Raw genomic sequence first — 18,045 nt, forward strand, 5'->3', positions numbered from 1 at the left:
CGATACTCGACTCGTCGTTGGAAAACAGATTAGCTGTCTCGATTTTTTGCCACGAATTTGAATCATAGATCTGTGAATAGATTTCGTACGCGTCTTTCGAATTACGATACATTCGATAACCGACGTTAGTTTCTCGTCGTTTGCTCGTTCGCGCATTTAGCTATTTTTTTTTTTTTTTTTTTTTTTTTTGAAGTGTCGTAATAATTTTGTATCGATGACGTCAAAATTTATTAGGATCAATGCAGTGCACCATACGTTCTAACATCGAGTCCTTGCATATATCATTGTTAAACTTCGACGCGCTGTTTAATTAATACGCGGCTTTCAATTCGATGAAAGGAAGGTAGATGAAGACATCGACTTCTGAACGGACGTAGCAACGCATTAACACGTTGCTCGGTAACGTGATCTTGTAATTATATTTGAGCAATCTTTTTGGTTACCAAATGCTACTCCGTAATGACGTCATTTATATCGACCGTAATGCATTTTACGAATGGCTTCATGAATAAATTAGAGTAACAGTGTGAATAGTAAGCTTATCATTTTTGCTTCTTAGAAACTGTGAATCTATAAATGCTCTTTTATAAGAGAAATATATTTACATTTTTCGGAATTCGAAATAATTATCTCTCCGATGTTCATCGTCAATATTGATGATTTATTATTATTTTCCGACCGTGTTGATTCAGAAATTATTGTTCTTTCCGGATCTTGAACTCTCTGTAATACGTGGTTGGATTTCAAAATCAAAATACTCCTTGTACTACTATGTTTAATATCGTTTTCTGCATACAGTCACTATATTGATGTAAGAGATTAGAGCAACTGCAGTACAGGTTTTAATAAATTAAAACCGATGCGAATACGATGTTGAATATGCACTTTACCGGCTGCTATTGTGTTCGCAGTTGTTTCCCACTACAGCGCAAATAAAATGATAAACCATACGGTATTTTATCAAGGGAAACATCGACAGTATAAGATAGCTCGATCTGAAATACGTTTGTAGCCTATATTTCTATTAACGATTTCACTATTCTCCTAATTCTAGATCGTTTCGATTTTCTGCGAAAATATCACGAGACTGTCCTTTCCATATTTTAACATCGAAACTTATGCAAAATCTTTCAGCTCCCAAACTTGTTCTCACGCACTTGTTAGACGATGATAATTAGTTTGCGAATATTTATGCACTTATGGGACATTAAAAAATGCAAAAATGCGTATAATGAACAATAATATACAGAGATGCAAATTTTGCATCTATTACTATATGTAGATGAAACAAAGATCTACTTAGCTTCTTTTTAGAGTCTTTGTAAAAAATACGAATAATATTTTAGTTTCCTGCCTCTCTTATCAGATCTTTGCACTTGGTTTAATAAATAAAAGAATTCTTTAATGTTTTGAGAAATAGCACTGTGCGCTGGAAACGGAAAATTAAACAGGAAATGGCTATTTACGGAAACGGGAGTTTAAACTAAAGAAATTTGTCGACGATAAAAGCGATATAAAATGAAAACAAAAACACGTTGATCGTTTAAAATAATTGAAAGATCGTCGAAGATTAGAATCACAGATTTCTTTCCTAATAATCGCACGCTGGTTCGAAATCGTCGAAAATCGGCATCGTGCGCTTTATACAATCGCTAGAGTCACGTAACTGTTTTACCGGGTTAGCTGACACGATTTACAAAGTTACAACGTGTCGAGTGAACGAACGTGTGCTGGCCGAAAATTCTCAGCTCGATTAACGATTCTCATCGCATCGGTTAGCCGAAAATCGCGAGCTGTTTTTGGATCGGCCATGCATTCCGCTTAACCAGTTGGGAACCGATTCGTCGATCTTGGCATTGAATCATTCGTACGGATACCACACTACGATGCAACTTGCAGCCTGTCCCCGACATTGCTTCGTCATGGTCCTCGCGTACCCGTAAATGGAGCGTTTTAGCAAGGCTGCCAAAAAATATTTTTGGACCTAGAGTAATCGGCTAAGAGCTATTGAATATAGATAAGAAGGAAGCGATTAATACGACGTGTGCTTCGTAAGATAATCATCGAGTGCATATTACGAAGGTTACGCGCGTTCTTGAATTTTCAGCTTGAGTTATCCCTTTCGCTATTAAGATTTCTATATATATATATATACGTAACGTGGCTACAAAACGCATTCACGTTCTTCTTTATCTTTTGAATGAAACATTTTTCTGCCAGATTTTACATTTCCTTTTCGCGTACGATACAAAGTCTGGGACAAAGTTAAGCGAACATATGGTGGAAGTGCATAGACATCGGTGGAGTTTAATCGAAATAGTATCAACATTATGTACTTAAAGATTTATTTATTGTATATCCTTACGATACATAGATTATTTTGGGAAATAATTCTAATTAATCTTTTTATCTTTATTTCAAACAAGCTGTATTTAACGAAACTTCATTGATACGTATTTCCTCTACCTGTCATTTGTTTTCGTTTCTGACTGTATATTTTATATTCGTTGTCATAAGTCTATTCTGCTATTTACGGATGATAAATGGAGTAAAATTTGAGGTGTTTGCATAGTAGGAAGTTCAAACAATTCAAAAGTCAGACGATCAAGAAGATTTAATCAAAGTATTCCGTCGTATTAATTGACAGTTCTCGATAATAGTGTTACGATCTCATAAATTCTTAAACTTCTTTTTCCAATCCCCTACACCATGGCATTACACCATAACAAGTTATACAAGTCGTAACGTAAACATTCGCGCGCATATTCACCTTTGTGCAAAGAAAAATTGCTTCGAATATCAAAGATACTTGCAGCTCGAAAAGTTCCGCAGCGAGAGGGTTAAAAAGCGTCGGCGAATTTCGCTTTCGTGTACCTGTCGTCACTCGTGTTCCTTCAATTGATCATGATATTATATGGGGTACGTAACTCTGAACAGAATACAGAGTCGCAAGGTGCAATAAGTAAAATGCATTATGCACAAGATACGGATGCACGCGATGCTTTTTCACTCGCTTTAACGAGCCATTCTTCCCGGGTTCGCGATAAAAACTGGGTATCCGCGAAGGACATTCCACCAGACACGGTTCACGAGCCGGAGAGTGGAGTTTTTCTCGCGTCGACGAGTTTATTTCATTGTCAGGTGCAACGAGAGGCCGATTAAAAATGAATCGCGACGCCAAGAAAGCTGGAGCGCGTTATTTCGCTCGTTGCTTAATCGACGAATCGCTTAAGGCTTTCGCAGTTCCCTTTCTCGTCCAACTTGCTACATCCGTATAAATTTCAAGATAGAATGTCGTACGCGATGCGATAAAATGAGAAAAGTGATTAAAAAGCATGATTTCTCGTAACAAGGAATCTGTGGCGGCATACTTTCCATTATTAACGAGACTTAAACGATCGGAGATTTAATTGAATCACGACCTTGAAAGATTCCAGAATTCCGATTAAAAGCCGATTTTCCATCGACGAAAGAAAAATCCCGCGCAATGACTCACGCTATTATTCAATGATGTTCTCCTTGTAAAGAACGAATCTATTCAACGCTGCCACTGCTGTGGCACCGGCTGCAATTACGATTATACTAAACGATCTCCTCGAGAACGCCGCTGTTTTCAATGTCCTTTAATTAACCTGAATAGTAACCGACACCTGCCACGTTGTATAACTATTATTCAGAATAGAGGAATCGCCATTAATAAATTCTCAGGAAAGTGGGAAACATCGATAGCGTGGAGAGAACACCGACAACGATATCAACAACAGATTCATGCTTCGAGGAAGGAAATTCAATTAGTTTTACATTGAACTACTTTATGCAACAAATCGTTTAAGGATAGCTGTTATTTATTAATAGTTCCAAACAAGGGCCATGTTTTATGATCGACGTTCTCTCTCTCTCTCTCTCTCTCTCTCTCTCTATCTCATTGATTCACTCGGCTGTAATTACGCTCTATTTACGTCGACGTTAATATCTCGACGGGATTTCTCATTTTCTCGGTGGACAGGCATCCGCGGAGCCTTGAACCTCGGTGAGGCCCGCATGTGATGCATGATAAATGTACGGTTAGCGTTGGAAGGTGGATTGCGGTCGCAAATAAGGGAGATAATGAAAAAATGAAGAGGACGGTGTAAGCGGCTCGTGTGGGAAGGCTTGCACGTGCAATTTACAAGTATCCCTTTAATTGCGAGCCGCCGTGGATACGATTACCTTCGGCAACAGACGCGTTTGCCGTGGCGAGTTTGAAAGGTGTTTTGTTTTTCGCGCGTCGCAAGTCACCGACGCTGAATACCGTTGATCGGCTTTCATTCGTTTCGACGAGTATAAGAAAGAAGAGTCTCTGCTTCCGTTTGATATCGTTATCGTTGATTAGAAAAGAATCTTCATCCATTCTTCCGTGTCTCTCGTGAAAACGCCCATTTCATTGGAAAGTGGAGAAGCTGGTTGAGTACAAAGTGGTCGTTTCGGGTCAGACTCGTCGAGGCGATAAATCTCGTTGAATATAAGAAGCGTCTTTGCTTTCAATCGATTTTCTTTGAAGCTCAATCGTCTTTCGTGGAAATAAATTGATCGAATAATAGAGAACTCGGTTAAGTAGAATGTTCTATCCGTTCTATGTCAGACTCATCAGGCTGATAATGGAAGAAAATGGAATCTCTGTTTTCAGTTGTTATCGTTACGATGGATAGAAAGGAAGCTCGATCGATCTTTCATGTCTTTTGTGAAAATAGATTCGTTTAAAACAGGATAGTTCGGCTAAGTAGAATATGATCGTCGCAGGTCAGACTTAGATCGATAAAGAAGAATCTCTACTTCCAATCGTTGTCGTTACGATAATTATAAAGGAATTTCGATCGACTTTCTATTTCGTTCGTAGAAGTAGGTTGGTTGAACTGTGAAAAGTTCGGTTAGGTGGAATATGATCATTCCAGGCCAGATATATTAGACTGAGAAATTCGATGGTACGACCGTCAAGTTCTCGAAACGAGTGCCATGATTTAATCACCACTCTGATTCTAACGCCATTGTGCATCGACGAGGATGTGAAAGAGAGGGAAATCGTGGAATTGGTGGGAGAAGAGACGACCTTGCGACTTTCCATGGCAAGGCTGCACTTATTGCAGCGAGGATACCATAATAACAGTCTAGGTTCACTGCACCGGCTCGCATCGGTGCTGCTTCTTCGTCAGGATCCGTTCTATCCTCTTAATAGCTTCTCTATTATTTATCCGCGTTCCTTCGGCCGTTTACAAACTGGTTCTATGAAATATACAGCGAGCGACAGCTTCTTCGCTTTCGTACACTTAGAATTCCACGCGCTTGTCGTTCTTTTTTCCTTTTTTATCTCCCGTACACGCGTTTTCTTTTCGATCTTTTATCGAACTTTCCTCTCTATCGAACGGCAAACTGGATGGTTGCGACAAACGGTGCAATTCCACGCCAAGAATTTCGCTTTCGAACTACGGCATTTATAGCTTCGAAGAAGAGATTGGTCGTCGGTTTCCGTTCAGATCAAGAACTGGTTCGATCAAACTGGTCATCCCAACGTCTTCAAGGACTTCGTTCTTACATCTTACGATCTTCTAGAACTTACGGATACCGATCCGTTTCAACGAATATCCAGTTTGATCCACGGTAAAATTCCACGAAACACCTTTGCTCTCTGCAATGATTACTATCAGCGATATACGTTTATTCGATTGGACATAAAGGACGACAGAGGACGGCTTTCTACATCTCGTCTCAGTCAATTAGTAATTTTCCCTCGATTTTTCTAATTCTCACGCGCGAATTATCCGTAAGGATAACGATACGACTAACGTCGATGTACACGTCGATTTCTTGAATTGCGAGCCGCGATTTATTAGACAATTGACTTTAATTCGAGGTCGTGCGTTTCGAACACGTAATTACGTATCTGCATTTTCTGCCGCTATTAGCGTCCGTGATTTTTACCAGGAAATTGGCACGCCATGTTCACGTTGCAAATATATTTTCTTCGTCGAAAGAAAGCAACGAGAAAGGGAAGAGAGTGGCAATCAATGAAATCGAAATTACACGAGAGATTGCGCCAAGTGTCGTCTTCGTTTCGACGATTTTCTTATTTATTCAAGTACACTCGTGCTTACATTTTTTTAAACTCACTCGAGAAAGCATCGATTAGATCGTTACCTCGATGGTTGGAATTCGAAATGTTTTAGCTTCCGGGTGCCTTTGGCCCGTGAAACCGTTAAATCACAGGCCCGGCGAGAAGATGTACTATTAATGATACGTTTCGAGTTGTTTGCCTCTTCGCGAAAGGTACCTCTTAGGTTATTTCAAAGTGTCCATCAAAAGAGCTACACGAAATTCCTATGAATATTCAAAAATCGTTCTCGAAAGGCAGAACCCCGAATTAGCTTTCATAAGATGCACGTATGCAGTCTATAATTCGGCAACCTTGCAATTTTTGTAACTAAAATGTACTTTGAAAGCCAAGTTAATTGGTCCAGAGAATACTTGGAGATGCAGCTCGTCCTTGAAACGTTTCGAGTCTTCTTCGAGCTCTCTTATTCCACTTACAACCAACAACAGCAGGTGGCAGAGTGGCTGGAAACGTTTTATAAATAAGTCGTGCAACTTCTTAATGACCTGTCGTTATCTTACGCTTCTTTACGCAGTTGCGTAGTTTCGACTTAACTGTTTATTTATGCAGTTACACGTGTGTTTGCATATTGGCAACCCAAGTAGCTATTAGTTGCTGTCGATGCATTGTTAACGAGAAACCATTAATCCAGTTATAAATTACCGAATGACAACGCGTCAAACGTTTTGCTTATTTAACAATTATTAGTTTGTTTTGCAAGGTTTCCCGAGTTTAGAAGTTGATAAGGCAAGTCAAATTGATTTGTAACAAAGTTCTATGATATATAATATGTGTGATAGATATATAGTGTACTACATCGACCGCTATGAAACTGGAGTCACATCATTTTTTAAACCGCGTATCTTTCTCGTCAGAAGTGTCTTTATTTTAGTTAATAATGCCTAGACTGTGACTATTTATGCAAATTTATCGTTTTACGAAGTCAAGCAAGGAATATGGATATTTTTATATATTCTTTTACCCTTTAATTTCCCGCAAGCACTTAAAGATTTGCAATCTACGGATCCAAATAGGAAAAGATGTTACATAAACATAGATCGTTTAAGACGTGATAAAGGAGATACGACAAGAAAATGAAATACGATGGAAACGGTAAAGAGCTTGCGATTAGGTTATCGCGATACAATATAGAAACGGATCAGTGATATTTATGTCGGTCTACAGCTAACTGCGGAAGTAGTAAGCAAAGTGCGTATCTGCGTAAACAGTCGCGGCATTTCGCTAGATAGTCGAGCAACTTACCGATGGTACTGGCAGATATTAGCTTTAAGATCATTGACAAGTTCTTCGCCGTTCCCTTTGTATTCCGTGTTTTTCGCATAAATCTTTTCTGTAACATCTTAAACCACCTATGTTTATGCAACATTCTTCTCTCATTTAGATCCGTAAAATATATCAAAAAAGATTAGACCGTTAAAATCTAAGACATGCTGTATAAGTAGCGTAAACTTAACAATTGCAACGTACCATATTATAAATTGAAATAATTGCCTCGACGCAACGTACGCATCGATAGCAGCAAATGTGTTAGTTCGATGGATTCTATGTTCCGCAACCATACGATTCTTCGTCGCCAAACCGCACCGACCGATCGGGAAACTTTCTTCGAAAGATGTAATTGCTTCGATCACGGGAACGTTCAAAAAGTTTCAGACGAATTCTTCTTCATCGATTCTGGAGCATTTGGTCTTCCGATGAAGTTGCTTGAAATGCGGCTCTCGAAACGTAATCCTTCTGTTTTTCGCGCGACTCTCGAGGGATTGGGAACATCGTCTATACGGGATGCGACCAATTCGTATTCAAAGCACGGATCTCGTGCAAACGGGGCCTGAACCCTCGCCGCACGAAATGTTTCATTCAACGAGGAAAGGTTCTTCGCCCAAATCGCACGGGCCATTTGCGGTAAATCGAATGGCAAGTGGATCACCGACGACACAAATCCGCGACCTACTCGTTTCACTTGGATATCTTAAAATATCGTATTCATAAAATCGTCGTCTCGGCTGCATCGAAATTTCCCCTTAAAATTCATCGTTTTATTATATAATACTATCTGTTTCGTTGATCGAAGTTGCCAGTCGTTGGAAGAGAGATCGTTTAATAAAATGGAGAATTGTTCATTATCATAGAAAATCATAGAAAATATATAATCCTTGCATCGTGTAGAGATACTTATACAAATTCGGCCTTTTTTTATCAAGATGGCTAAAGAGAGATCTATTTCGGTTACTAAACTATACTTCATAACGAGTATTATACTTTGAATATCTTACACAATTTTGAATATTATGTGCATTCTATAGGTTTCTCCGTGTGCATGTAAATTTCACACAAATGCATAAACATCCCCGGCCTTTGATATCTTTGACAGTTGAAATACACGACAAATTCTCCAAATTTTATTTTACGCTAAGGTAATTGACCCAAATTTACGCTTCCGGGGCGTGTCGTTTAACTCGACAGAGTTAATTAATAGCGCGCGATTTATCATAGTGTGATAAACGGCTTCCATGTGACACAACATCTCACAAACCAGTTCCTATTTCGGTTCAACCGAGTGCGCTCCAATGTCACGATCACCAACACTGACATTGACGCTGTCGACGTTATGTCACCGCACTCTCTCCTCTTCTCCCATTCCACAGTGAACATGGAGAAGCCGCATTCTCAAGTTATGTCACTTGCAGTTCATGCAATCCTCTTCCCACTCTAACCAACGAGGAGAAAGGACAACAGAGCGGCGTGCCGTGCGTGGTCTGGTTAGATTTACCTTTTCGACGCATAGCTTTCTCCCCTTCTACGACTCTTACTTGCTCCAACACCTTCGTCCAAAACTTTCAGCCCGTCAGAATATATCGTTCCTCCTTTCGACGACTACGTACTCGGTAGTACGCGGCGCATCTCGACCAGCCGTAGGTCGCGTACGATGCAATTCGTTATTCTGTTATGCAGGATCGCTGCGAGTGGTATTTATGGCACTGGATCCAGTGCGCCTTGCTTCATCCGGCGAGTGTTGCACGTTGCGTATAGGTGCAGGTCCTACAGGGGCAGCAGAAACGAATAAATAGCCAGGATGATTAACGACGCGAAACTTTCAAGACCTAATCGCTGACGTTGAACCTCGAAGTGATTTATCTTGATTCAAATATCGATCCTTCCGTCTACAGATAACCGACCGAAGGATTGGAATATATACAGTGTCTGGCGAAAATATTCGCACACTTGCTATAGAGAAATACGGGTATCTTATGAAATTCGCAAGTGATCATTTTTTTATGATAAAGTCCTCAAATATCTTCGTAAACCACTGTATATTCTCCACGGAGGGATTGCAAAGCGCATAGACCTCTGTCAGAATGCATTATTTCATAAATTTATCTAGTCGTAAGTTTAAAACGATGGGACTCGGTGTAAGTTGACAGTTTCTTCGGTTTATCGCGATGTAAAGGAGAGGAAGTCGGTTACCTACGGCTTAGTGGAAAGAAAGCAACCTACAGCTTGATTCGCAATCTGCACCTACACGCGAGAATCGTATATATTTCACAGGTGGAGCTGCGTCGTCAGCGAACGTTGTCGATCGTCTGACAGGTTATCGATACGTTTAAAAATCATAGACAAAGTGCTTCGCTCCTTGTTGATTCTATCAAAGAAATTTTATTACGATAGACACGTTGTATGAATGGTTTTCGAGACGAACGTCAAATGCTGCCAGATTTTTCGTTTGTTAAAGCTTGATAGAGTAGAAAGAACAATGGCGGGCAAAAGGAAGTTCAAAATTCATAATTGCGTATAATAACTACATTACATTTAATTGTTCTTGACAGTTACTACAAGTGTTTTTTCTAAAATTATAGCGTCCTTTTTGTACCCTTTATCCTGCAAACTTCCTTCTGTCCTCGACTGTATACAAACACCTGCAGAAATCCATTATAAATATATTATGCGCGTTATACGAAAAGTAATGTTTTTCTCATTATCGCTTTATTTTACTTTTTACGTTCGTATTATTGCATTTTCAATTATATTTATATCAAGTTTCCTATTTTATTATATTTATTATTATTATATATTTTCTACGTTTTTATAATATCTTACGATTTACACTTGGATTTCGAGTACTGTTACATGATAAACAATTCGAAAGACTGCTAGCTAACAGCAGTAATCAGTACAACGGCTGCATGGAAAGAATTGGTCGCGATGGGGAATTAAGGAATTTGCGATGCAGATCATAGTACGGCACAGCCAAGAAGACACAAGGTTCATTCACTTCTCGTCTTCCTTATTCTATTCACGATGGACGCTGATTTACGGTCTCGGTAAAAAAAAGCTATCGCGTCAAATCATTAAAGGCGCGTCGGAAATCAACGTTAACGTAACTGTACAAGCGAATTCACGATGGGTAGGGTATTGAAATTGTTGTTGTAGCACGTGGATTTTTGTCGAAGAGTGGAACGATGAAATAAATCGAGGTCGAAATGAGAATCGTTTGATCCTGAGCCATCGATGATGCTTGAATTATTCCAGCCAAGGTCAAGGGACAGTTAGAATCCTTTCGGTCGGGGAAGATTGGACGTGTGCCAAACAGTACGTAACTGTTCGACTGCTTATCTTTGCCGGTTTATGCGAAATTTTCAACCGAGGAAATCCACGCCTCTCGCCCTACAAAACGAAGTAGACTACGTCATGTTCGGCTATCCCGTTAAAACTATGGAGATTTAAACGCCACTGGATTTAAATTTATGAACGCCGTTGATTCTTCGCTAGGAAATCGACAAAATTAACATCGGTTTCTAACAATTTTATTGATATGAATTATTTCATTTTCAGACACGGTGAACCGAAAACATGTGGGCAAGTCTACATACGTTAGGCGTTTTGATAGCGCTGATCTCGCCGACGTTAGCTGATATTGGTAAGATCCTTTTCATTGATTCGAAATTTGAACTTTAAACTAGTTTGTAGTATTCACGGTTCGCAGTCGAAGTTGGCATGAATGGTTCGAAGGACCTTTTAGGAGATGCACGAACTATCTATTTTCTTGACAAGCCCATTTACAGCGCGGCTCACGGACGCGTGATACGCTTACCAATTCCATGGTGCATTGCCATCATTTTTATTTCTCCGTCATCTCAGTCAGCAACGTTGTTGTCCGCTGTGTCTTCAAACTGGTTTCGCGCGAGACGCGTGGCCTTGACTGCATCGAAGGAAACTTACTTAAAGAACTTTACTAATGTAAAATTCTTTATGTCTACGTATCGCGAATTCAGACTCGAATATTCCACATTCCAATGTTAATTTTTTTCACAAAAGAAACGTAAAAAGTATCAAACGATCGAGTAAAATTTTCTTTGAATTTACAAAACCTATTTTCTGCCTATTATTATTTATAATCATTTCTATTATTTTAGCAAAAACTCTGCCCTCGATACATCTGCCCTTGCCACATCTACCGAATGGTTTCATGTGCATTGAAGTAGGATATCATGCCGATCCTAGCGACTGTAGAAGATTCTACCGATGTGTCGATTGGGGATTCGGAAAACCGCTGCAGATCTTTCAATTCGAGTGCGGTGTTGGAACAGTATTCTCGATGCGCAGGGGTAACATCTGTACTCTCCCCAACGACAGCGACCGCCCAGAGTGTGGTGGAAATATCATAAACAACAATAATTCGACTACGACATCTCCGACTACAACAGGGACATGGGTGACCAATGGAACTGTTACAAACGATATACTGCGAACAACTTCGAAGACTACTACCACAAGTTTATCAACAAGTAGTAACCAATTTTCTGCAACAAGTGGAAAACCAGAGAATGATCAAGGTCGAGGACGATGCGTTCAAGAAGGATATTTTGCTGATTTGAATAACTGTAGAAAATTTTATAGATGCGTTGAAGAAGGTTCTGGAAACTTTGTAAAGTATGAATTTGAATGTGGAGTTGGTACGATCTGGGATCCAGATATACATGGATGTAATCATCCTTGGGCTGTATCACGAGAAGACTGCAAGGAAGGATCAGGGACAGCCGCTACCGGTAGTGGCGATAATGATGGACAATGGACAAGCGGAACAGGCAGCCCTGGACAACCTGGAGACGCTACTAGTCAAACAGGAAAACCAGGTCAGCCGGGAGAAACTACTGGACAACCTGTTTCTCCCGGTACTGCGGCAACACCTGGTACTCCTGGCACTCCGGGGACACCTGGTACGTCGGGCACTCCGGGAACACCTGGCACCCCTGACACTTCCGGCAGTCTAGGATCTACTACAACTTCCAGCACTTCAGGTACACCTGGCGTCTCGGGAACTTCTGTTACACCTGGCACCTCTGGAACTCCTGGTATACCTGGCACCCCTGGAACTCCTGTTACACCTGGCACTTCAGGAGCTCCTGGTAAACCTGGCATACCTGGGAGCGTAGGCACCCCTATCACTCCAGGAAGTTCTGGTGCCCCTGGCACATCTAGCACACCGGGCACATCTGGCACATCGGGCACATCTGGCACACCGGGCACATCTGGCACACCGGGCACATCTGGCACACCGGGTACATCTGACACAGCGAGCACATCTGGCACACCCGGTAAACCTGGCACACCCGGCATATCCGGAAACCCAGGCACTTCTAGCGTTCCAGCAAGTCCTGGGGCCCCACACACTCCTGGCTCACCCGGTACTCCCGGTACTCCTGCCACACCTGGATTTCCAGGAAGTCCTGGTGCCCCAGGTAATCCTGGCTCACCTGGCACACCTGGTACACCCGGCATACCTGGAAACTCAGGCACTCCAAGCATTCCAGGTAGTCCTGGTGCCCCAGACACTCCCGACTCAACCGGCACACCTGGTACTCCTGCCACACCTGGCATTCCAGGAAGTCCTGGTGCCCCAGGCACTCCCGGCTCACCCGGCATACCCGGCACATCTGGCACAGCGAGCACATCTGGCACACCCGGCACACCTGGTACTCCTGGCACACCTGGTACACCCGGCATACCTGGAAACTCAGGCACTCCAAGCAGTCCAGGTAGGCCTGGTGCCACAGACACTCCCGGCGCAGCCGGCACACCTGGTACTCCTGCCACACCTGGCGTTCCAGGAAGTCCTGGTGCCCCAGGCACTCCTGGCTCACCTGGCACATCTGGTACTTCTGGCACACCTGGTACACCCGGCATACCTGGAAACTCAGGCACTCCAAGCATTCCAGGTAGTCCTGCTGCCCCAGACACTCCCGGCGCAACCGGCACACCTGGTACTCCTGCCACACCTGGCGTTCCAGAAAGTCCTGGTGCCCCAGGCACTCCCGGCTCACCCGGCACACCCGGCACACCTGGCACACCCGGCACACCTGGCACACCCGGCATATCCGGAAACCCAGGCACTTCTAGCGTTCCAGCAAGTCCTGGTGCCCCAGACACTCCCGGCGCAACCGGCACACCTGGTACTCCTGCCACACCTGGCGTTCCAGGAAGTCCTGGTGCCCCAGGCACTCCTGGCTCACCTGGCACATCTGGTACTTCTGGCACACCTGGTACACCCGGCATACCTGGAAACTCAGGCACTCCAAGCATTCCAGGTAGTCCTGCTGCCCCAGACACTCCCGGCGCAACCGGCACACCTGGTACTCCTGCCACACCTGGCGTTCCAGAAAGTCCTGGTGCCCCAGGCACTCCCGGCTCACCCGGCACACCCGGCACACCTGGCACACCCGGCACACCTGGCACACCCGGCATATCTGGAAACCCAGGCACTTCTAGCGTTTCAGCAAGTCCTGGTGCCCCAGACACTCCCGGCTCAACCGGCACACCTGGTACTCCTGCCACACCTGGCATTTCAGGAAGTCCCGGTGCACCAGGCACTCCTGGCTCACCTGGCACATCTGGTACTTCTGGCACACCTGGTACACCCGGCATACCTGGAAACTCAGGCACTCCAAGCATTCCAGGTAGTCCTGCTGCCCCAGACACTCCCGGCGCAACCGGCACACCTGGTACTCCTGCCACACCTGGCGTTCCAGGAAGTCCTGGTGCCCCAGGCACTACCGGCTCACCCGGCACACCCGGCACACCCGGCACACCCGGCACACCTGGCACACCCGGCACACCCGGCACACCCGGCTCACCTGGCACATCTGGTACTTCTGGCACACCTGGTACACCCGGCATACCTGGAAACTCAGGCACTCCAAGCATTCCAGGTAGTCCTGCTGCCCCAGACACTCCCGGCGCAACCGGCACACCTGGTACTCCTGCCACACCTGGCGTTCCAGCAAGTCCTGGTGCCCCAGACACTCCCGGCTCAACCGGCACACCTGATACTCCAGCCACACCTGGCATTTCAGGAAGTCCCGGTGCACCAGGCACTCCTGGCTCATCCGGCACATCTGGTACTTCTGGCACACCTGGTACACCCGGCATACCTGGAATCACAGGCATTCCAAGCATTCCAGGTATTCCTGGTGCCCCAGGCACTCCTGGCTTACCTGGCACACCTGATACTTCTGGTACATCTGGAACATCGGACATCACAGGTACTGCGGCCACTAACGGTACCTCCGGTACACCAGCATGGCTTGGCTCATCCAGCACATCTGCATGGTCTGGCTCATCCGGACAACCTAGCACCTCAGGAACACCCGTATACCTTGGAAATCCTACCACTCCCGAAATTACTAGTACGACATTCACACCTAGCATAACAGAAGCACCCAACACTCTCAGCACTCCAAGCACGCCAAGTAATTACGAAACTCCCCAAACACCAGCAACACCAAGTAGTGGAAATGGAACAAACACTACAACTGACACTCCTAGTGAATCTGACACTTCAGACACTCCTGGCGCTTCTAGTGAAACCGACACTGCAGACTCTCCTGGCTCTTCTAATGAACCCGACACTGCAGACACTCCTGGCTCTTCTAGTGAACCCGACACTGCAGACACTCCTGGCTCTTCTAGTGAACCCGACACTGCAGACACTTCTGGCTCTTCTAGTGAACCCGACACTGCAGACACTCCTGGCTCTTCTAGTGAACCCGACACTGCAGACACTCCACGCACTTATAATGAACCAGATAATTCAGGTTCCTTCGGTACACCTAGTAAATCCGAGACTGCAAGTACTTCTAGTGAACACGATATTCCAGACACATCTGGTGTATCTGTAAATGAATCCGGTACTGCAATCACATCCAGTTCTCCCGAAACTTCTGTTACACAAACGACATCCGGTAGTGACGGCGAACCTCTTCGTACGCCTGGTACACCCAGTAAACCTCCAACTCCCAGGACACCAAGTAATCCCGAAAGTCCTGAAAGACCAGCGACACCCTATAGTGAAATTGGATCCCCCCCTACACCCAATATACACAGTAAACCCCCAACTCCCAGGACGCCACGTCATCTCAAAACTACTGGAAAACTGACGACACGTAGTAGTAAAACTATACCTCCTCCTACACTCACTATGGCCAGTGAAGCTCCAACTCACAGGACACCAAGTCATCTCAAATCTCCCGAAACACTAGCGACATCATGTAGGGAAACTACACCTTCTCCCACACCCAGTATGGCCAGTAAACCTCCAACTCCCAGGACGCCACGTCATCTCAAAACTACTGGAAAACCGACGACACGCAGTAGTAAAACTATACCTCCTCCTACACCCACTATGGCCAGTAAAGCTCCAACTCCCAGGACGCCAAGTCCTTTCAAAACTCCTGAAACACCAGCGACACGCAGTAATGAAACTACATCTCCTCCCACACCTGATATGGCCAGTAAACCTCCAACTCCCAGAACTCCAGGTCATCTCGAAACTACTGGGTCAACGGTACCCACTAGGAAAACTACACCTCCTCCCACACCCAGTATGGCCAGTAAACCTCCAACGCCCAGGGCGCCAAGTCATTTCAAAACTCCTGAAACACCAGCGACACCGAGTAGTGAAACTGCACCTCCTCGAACACCTGATATGGAAAGTAAACCTCCAACTCCCAGGACGCCAAGTCATGTCACGGCTACTGAAAAGCCGACGACACGCAGCAGTAAAACTATACCTCCTCCTACACTCGCTACGGCCAGTAAACCTCCAACTCCCAGGACACCAAGTCATCTCAAATCTCCCGAAACTCCAGCGACACCGAGTAGTGAAACTGCACCTCCTCGAACACCTGATATGGAAAGTAAACCTCCAACTCCCAGGACGCCAAGTGATCTCACGGCTACTGAAAAGCCGACGACACGCAGCAGTAAAACTATACCTCCTCCTACACCCGCTACGGCCAGTAAACCTCCAACTCCCAGGACACCAAGTCATCTCAAATCTCCCGAAACACCAGCGACACCGAGTAGTGAAACTGCACCTCCTCGAACACCTGATATGGAAAGTAAACCTCCAACTCCCAGGACGCCAAGTCCTCTTACGGCTACTGAAAAGCCAACGACACGCAGCAGTAAAACTATACCTCCTCCTACACCCGCTACGGCCAGTACACCTCCAACTCCCAGGACACCAAGTGATCTCAAATCTACCGAAACACCAGCGACACCGAGTAGTGAAACTGCACTTCCTCAAACACCTGATATGGAAAGTGAACCTCCAACTCCCAGGACGCCAAGTCATCTCACGGCTACTGAAAAGCCGACGACACGCAGCAGTAAAACTATACCTCCTCCTACACCCGCTACGGCCAGTAAACCTCCAACTCCCAGGACACCAAGTGATCTCAAATCTCCCGAAACACCAGCGACACCGAGTAGTGAAACTGCACTTCCTCAAACACCTGATATGGAAAGTGAACCTCCAACTCCCAGGACGCCAAGTCATCTCACGGCTACTGAAAAGCCGACGACACGCAGCAGTAAAACTATACCTCCTCCTACACCCGCTACGGCCAGTAAACCTCCAACTCCCAGGACACCAAGTGATCTCAAATCTCCCGAAACACCAGCGACACCGAGTAGTGAAACTGCACTTCCTCAAACACCTGATATGGAAAGTAAACCTCCAACTCCCAGGACGCCAAGTCATCTCACGGCTACTGAAAAGCCGACGACACGCAGCAGTAAAACTATACCTCCTCCTACACCCGCTACGGCTAGTACACCTCCAACTCCCAGGACACCAAGTGATCTCAAATCTCCCGAAACACCAGCGACACCGAGTAGTGAAACTGCACTTCCTCAAACACCTGATATGGAAAGTAAACCTCCAACTCCCAGGACGCCAAGTCATCTCACGGCTACTGAAAAGCCGACGACACGCAGCAGTAAAACTATACCTCCTCCTACACCCGCTACGGCTAGTACACCTCCAACTCCCAGGACACCAAGTGATCTCAAATCTCCCGAAACACCAGCGACACCGAGTAGTGAAACTGCACTTCCTCAAACACCTGATATGGAAAGTGAACCTCCAACTCCCAGGACGCCAAGTCATCTCACGGCTACTGAAAAGCCGACGACACGCAGCAGTAAAACTATACCTCCTCCTACACCCGCTACGGCTAGTACACCTCCAACTCCCAGGACACCAAGTGATCTCAAATCTCCCGAAACACCAGCGACACCGAGTAGTGAAACTGCACTTCCTCAAACACCTGATATGGAAAGTGAACCTCCAACTCCCAGGACGCCAAGTCATCTCACGGCTACTGAAAAGCCGACGACACGCAGCAGTAAAACTATACCTCCTCCTACACCCGCTACGGCTAGTACACCTCCAACTCCCAGGACACCAAGTGATCTCAAATCTCCCGAAACACCAGCGACACCGAGTAGTGAAACTGCACTTCCTCAAACACCTGATATGGAAAGTGAACCTCCAACTCCCAGGACGCCAAGTCATCTCACGGCTACTGAAAAGCCGACGACACGCAGCAGTAAAACTATAC

The 18,045-nt window shown here is 44.9% G+C and overlaps 1 protein-coding gene and 1 long non-coding RNA gene across 3 annotated transcripts in view; one reads left to right on the forward strand and one right to left on the reverse strand.

Moving 5' to 3' along the window:
- LOC126873280 (mucin-19-like) overlaps positions 1–18,045 on the forward strand; it is a 32,163-nt gene that overhangs the window by 527 nt on the left and 13,591 nt on the right. The window contains exons 2-7 of one of the 2 annotated variants that reach the window (XM_050633992.1): positions 10,976–11,060; positions 11,557–12,441; positions 13,252–13,359; positions 13,621–13,728; positions 13,918–14,349; positions 14,602–14,682. In XM_050633992.1, the coding sequence (XP_050489949.1) occupies positions 10,994–11,060; positions 11,557–12,441; positions 13,252–13,359; positions 13,621–13,728; positions 13,918–14,349; positions 14,602–14,682 (1,681 nt within the window). In that variant the 5' untranslated portion in view covers positions 10,976–10,993. The remainder of the gene's footprint in view (positions 1–10,975; positions 11,061–11,556; positions 12,442–13,251; positions 13,360–13,620; positions 13,729–13,917; positions 14,350–14,601; positions 14,683–18,045) is intronic. The other variant, XM_050633993.1, reaches the window with a different exon arrangement.
- On the reverse strand, positions 15,479–16,146 carry LOC126873294 (uncharacterized). Its single transcript, XR_007692359.1, has 3 exons — positions 16,036–16,146; positions 15,805–15,936; positions 15,479–15,600 (listed from the first exon to the last, which is right to left on the reverse strand). It is a non-coding gene; the product is annotated as an uncharacterized LOC126873294 (long non-coding RNA).

Source organism: Bombus huntii, chromosome 14 (assembly GCF_024542735.1).
Source record: "Bombus huntii isolate Logan2020A chromosome 14, iyBomHunt1.1, whole genome shotgun sequence".
Classification (NCBI taxonomy): Eukaryota; Metazoa; Arthropoda; class Insecta; order Hymenoptera; family Apidae; genus Bombus; species Bombus huntii.